The sequence below is a fragment of the Triticum dicoccoides genome, chromosome 2B, assembly GCF_002162155.2.
Source record: "Triticum dicoccoides isolate Atlit2015 ecotype Zavitan chromosome 2B, WEW_v2.0, whole genome shotgun sequence".
Lineage (NCBI taxonomy): Eukaryota > Viridiplantae > Streptophyta > Magnoliopsida > Poales > Poaceae > Triticum > Triticum dicoccoides.
The window spans coordinates 712,560,354-712,565,137 of NC_041383.1; the positions used below are offsets into that span (position 1 = coordinate 712,560,354).

Here is a 4,784-nt window from a genome sequence, read left to right on the forward strand (position 1 = left end):
GACGTTTGAATCCATTCCCTGGGAGCTTAGTACTATCGTCTAGACTGATGTGTGAATATCCCGATGAGGCCATGATCACCGCGATCACGCGCAGATTATGCGACGTTCACTAAGTTATTGCTATTTTAAAAAATCACCACACTACAATTCCATGAGAAAATTCTGACCCAGATGGCCAGATGAACGGATGAACTGAAAAATAATTCGCTTCTAATCAAGCTACTTATAACGAGTGCGTTACATCGAGCGTGATGTAGACCTCCTTAGTGAACTCGGAGTCCTCGGCGACGAGCGGCGACTCCACGCCCATCTCCCCGAACCCGGTCTCGCAGGTGCCGGGGGCGCCCAACGCGCCGTTGACGTACGCCACCGCGTCCGCTTTGCCTCGCGGTGTGCCCGCCGCGGCGCCTTTAGCCGCGCCATCGAGCTCGTCCACGGCTTGCGAGTACAATTGGTCGCAGTCGTGGAGGGCCATCTGGATGCGCTTGTCCTTCTCCGAGGCCACGAGGGCGTGGATGCGCTTGATGATGCCGCTGGCTGCCGCTCCGGCGAGCTTCGACGCGATGACGGCCAGGCCGCGCTTGTCGGCGGTGGCGCTGTCCTTGCTGGCCTGGAAAAACTTGATGCAGTAGTCGTAGCCGATGGCCGGATGGCCGGCGGCGAAGGATTTGCACGTGTCCTCTAAGACGGAAGCCCTGGACGAGGCGACGAGGAAGAGGAGGACGAGGCAGGGGAGAGATCGTGAAGGCCCCATGGTTTTCGATATGTTTGTGTTGGTAGCAGACGGGATTGTATGTACGGTAGATGGTATATATGTACAAGAACGTCGTCGAGATAAATGGGAGGAAAATTGCACACACTGATTTGTTGCTACAATGGTTTTTGGAGGGTTTGATTTCTTGCAGTAAATAAGAGCATAATTTATTTACTTCCAGAGATATAGAGGAATGATGCTTCCCTTCCTATCAGACTAGTCCACGATCGACCATCCGATAAGCTGTGCGCTGGTCGTCCGATTGGCTAGTGATTAAACTCACGCGCGTGATTTCTGGATTCAAATCGGTAATTGATTCGTGTACGTGCATGGCCATCACATTCTTTGAGCAACTTGAGAGGATTTGCTTTGATTCTACTCCCTCCATTCCGATTTACTCGTCGTGGTTTTAGTTCAAATTTAAAATAAATCAGAACGGAGGGAGTACATAATAACAGTTCAAACGGGGATTATGTTTCAGGCCTTGCCTATTCCACTCTTCGCCTGTTACTTTGCTAAGATTTAGACCTGCCTGTTGCATGCATGACAATGTCCCATAGCTCAAACTCGTCGCCCGGTATCCTAGGTCGCCCGGTATCCTAGCTCGACAAAACTCACTTACCGTTTGCTCCAAAATTTCCTGCTTTTCAATAGACCCTTAGCTAGTTTCCAGAGAGGTATCCTCTACAAGATTCAGAGCAAAGTAACAGCAGTACACATTTAAGGTCACAAATTAGATCATAACACATAAACAGCGCCACATGCCAAACTGATTTACTACATGTCACCAGTTCACAAGAAGCGACCAAGCAACGGTGAATCGCATCTTACAAAACCCAACATCGCAAATATCCTCACTTCTACCTGCTTTTCTAGGTACAAATCTTACTTGATATTTGGCAGCCTTGTCATCACCTTGCCAGACATCCACACCAAGTGTCAGCTCTCCATCCGCTTCGACAGAAACAACAGACCGTGAAAACTCAATTGCCCCATCTTTCGTAACAGGTACCATGCCATCCTGAGAATCAAGTAGCACCATCTCCAGATCATCGAGACTGGCCATACGTGCAGCAAATCGCCCGTGATGGCCAGTTGGCCAGGATCCCTCAACAACTTGCACAGCGATAGTAGCCTCCACTGTCTTTGCAAGATGGCCAACCGTCACCTCCACTGTGCTTAGCTTAGAAGAGTAGGTGTGGCAATGAACTCCTTGGCGGCGATCACCAGGAAGATAGTACTTGTCCTCGATGACTAGAAGGCTTAAGAGTTTATCTTCAGACGGCATGTCACCCTTCACTTTTAGTTCAACCTCGTAGTTGACAGGATCAACAATCACAACAGCACGACTTGGACCGGTCAACAATAGAGAGGCATCCTGCATTATGACGTTTCAAAGTAATCAAATTTGGCTTTCTAGTGGATAAGATAACCAAACATGAAAATTCAGTAAAATGTCACTTGCGTCATTGTTCTATAGTGAGAATGAAGACATTTAACATGAATTGTACTGATCATCATCCCTATGGAACAATAAAGTATCTCGGATGCCTATCGTTATTAATCAGACAGGACATAGCAAGCAACTAGAAACTAGATTGAAAGCGACAAATAACACCATGCACGATCTAATCTGTCTTAGAATTTGGAAGGAACCAAAACAAATCTGATAACAAAAATCATACCATTCAGGGATCTAATCTCTGTTAGAATTTAGAAGGAACAAAAACGAATCTGATAGAAAAATAAAGAGGGCCGTCTCTTTTTACATAGGACGTTTAGTTGCAAAAACATTCACATGATTGAGATACTGGGAATTTCCGCATGTTTGCCTCATGCGCTACAAATACAAAAAATGTTACGTTTGGTTACAAAAAGGCTACACTTGTTGTATTTGCAAAAAAGGCTACAAATACAACCAGGGCATGCCCAAAAGGCTGGTAAGCTGGGGGCGAGGTCTGATTGCAACAACACTAGTTGCCTCTTATTTGAAAACACAGCTACACTTGTGTTTGGTTACGCCCCACTCCGTACACCAATTTTTCTATATGGTACATATTGCATACCACAATAAAACATATATTTTCTGCAGTCTGCATGAAAAGGAATAAAATAGGCGGGCACAAATAATTCTGGTAGCTATTGATTATAGACTTGGATCCTTTATCACTAGTTTAAGAAAGAAAAGATCCACCTATGCGCTTGAAATGTATCAGAAATAAGCTGATTTCTGAACTATACTTCTTGCTTGATTTTTCTAGTGTACCCCTTGTTTCCAGTGTATACAGGACATGTTCAAAACATCATGACTCGAACTCAAACTAAAATGCTTCATCATAGATACTTAATACTAAAAGAACCTTCATTATGTATGTCATTGTACCATACAGCATTGTACTTCCAGTAAATTTAAAAAAATCGAAAACTACCATGCATCATGGAAAGCACAAATACCATACATCATTGTGCTGTCATAACTTTTGATCAAGCACCGTACATGTAGTGCTTGGATAGTTCAGTTATTATCAACATCTATCATACTAAGTCACTGTATACAGCATTGCTGGATGAGCATAGACTAATGTAGTACTCCCTCCGTCCCAAAATTCTTGTCTTAGATTTGTCTAAATACGGATGTATCTCTTGGTTAGTCCCATTACTATCACACCTAATTTTTTCCTTTCAGATAAGCATATATCATTTCCATTCTCTTCCATGCATGTTTGCACAGGCTCAGCTATCTGTGATGTTCGATTCAACCAAAAATACTGTATTTTGAACAACAAAAGTAATTATAACTAGTAGGGAGTAAGAGAGTTTGGTCATCATGTGAAAGATACCGATTTCAAAGAAGTTCGTCAGTTGATCTAACCGCGGAGAATTGGTAGTTGAAATATCTTATGAATCACCAACAAAAATACGCACACTATAGCGAATTAGCAGTGACCGGTCATAAGCATATATAGCATGCCTATGTGTGTGTGGAGATTATATAGCATCGAGTAAGAATTCAAATCTACGAAGACATGCACATACCCCTGCGGTGAGCCTCTGGCAATTGTCTCTGGTGCGGTTGAAGAGGAGGTTGCGATTGCGGTCAATTGAATCCCGCGCGGCAACGATGCCGTATACATCGAGCGGCCAATCCAGGCTATCATCTAATTGCGTCACCTTCACCGAGAAGACGACCACGGCATTAGCATAACCGACGCCGGCAAAGGGCGGTGGCGGCTCGTCGGTGTATCGCATTGGCTTTATGGACGCTGCACAATCGAAATTCAGGTTAGCAATTCGTCCATGATTTGATGATAAATCCTAGTCATATGCGGAATCGAAGAAGAAGAAGAAGAAGAGGGATCGAGATGGCTTGGATCAGAGGAGTGAGGATCGGAGACGGATGCTTACTGGCTTCCTCGTAGGAGCCGCATAAGCTGGAGAAGGTCCAAATCCAGCTGTCGCGGTACCGCATCGCCACGGCGGCCTCCTCGTCCTCACGTTCCGCCGCGTCCGCCGCCGCGTCCGCCGCCGCCTCTGCGGCCACCTGCGCGCGGCGTTTCTCCTCGGTCGCCTCCAGCAGCAGGCGGCGCTTCCTCGTCCACTTGTCCTCGCGGTTCCCCCTCGCGGCTCTCCACTGCCTGCGGTTCATCCGCGGCGGCGCCTTCGCTTCTTCTGCCTCCGCCTCCATCCACGCCGGCGGAGGAAAAGCAGGTCGGGTGGGGCGGCGGAGTCGGGGGAAGTTGGTGCACGGATAGGGCCAGAAGCGCTGGTCCGATAAACTCTTCGATAGCCGTAAATTGGCCCATTAATAAATTCGCCGATCAGGTCAACGGGCCTGCGGCCCAAGTAGCGTCAAGGAAGTCCAAACATGAGGCTGGTCACAATGGGTAAGAACATAAGCTAAGCTAGTAACTTACACACTTCCCTAGACTATATTACTACCTCCATAGTAGGTAGGAACATCTATGTAGTGTCATGCAACGATGTATTTATTAGGTTATAGACTCATTGTTTCTTGGAGTGTGTGATGTTC

The 4,784-nt window shown here is 46.3% G+C and overlaps 2 protein-coding genes across 2 annotated transcripts; both read right to left on the minus strand.

Annotated features, from left to right (window-relative positions):
* Positions 1-223: 223 nt before the first annotated feature.
* LOC119368450 (putative invertase inhibitor) lies at positions 224-754 on the minus strand. Its single transcript, XM_037633707.1, has one exon. It carries the CDS (start codon positions 752-754, stop codon positions 224-226), a length of 531 nt encoding a protein of 176 aa, XP_037489604.1.
* Positions 755-1,417: 663 nt separating this feature from the next.
* Positions 1,418-4,511, minus strand: LOC119365796. Its single transcript, XM_037631439.1, has 3 exons — positions 4,160-4,511; positions 3,791-4,017; positions 1,418-2,132 (listed from the first exon to the last, which is right to left on the minus strand). Exons 1-3 carry the CDS (start codon positions 4,437-4,439, stop codon positions 1,539-1,541), a joined length of 1,101 nt encoding a protein of 366 aa, XP_037487336.1. The 5' UTR covers positions 4,440-4,511; the 3' UTR covers positions 1,418-1,538.
* Between the last annotated feature and the right edge of the window lie 273 nt (positions 4,512-4,784).

Excerpts from the sequence above, each read along its gene's own strand:
- LOC119365796 (XM_037631439.1), bottom strand. The coding sequence starts at position 4,439 with ATGGAGGCGGAGGCAGAAGAAGCGAAGGCGCCGCCGCGGATGAACCGC. Across the intron at positions 4,018-4,159 it reads CGGCTCCTACGAGGAAGCCA|CGTCCATAAAGCCAATGCGA; the intron begins GTAAGCATCCGT and ends TCGATTGTGCAG. Across the intron at positions 2,133-3,790 it reads GCCAGAGGCTCACCGCAGGG|GATGCCTCTCTATTGTTGAC; the intron begins GTATGTGCATGT and ends GTCATAATGCAG.
- LOC119368450 (XM_037633707.1), bottom strand. The coding sequence starts at position 754 with ATGGGGCCTTCACGATCTCTCCCCTGCCTCGTCCTCCTCTTCCTCGTC.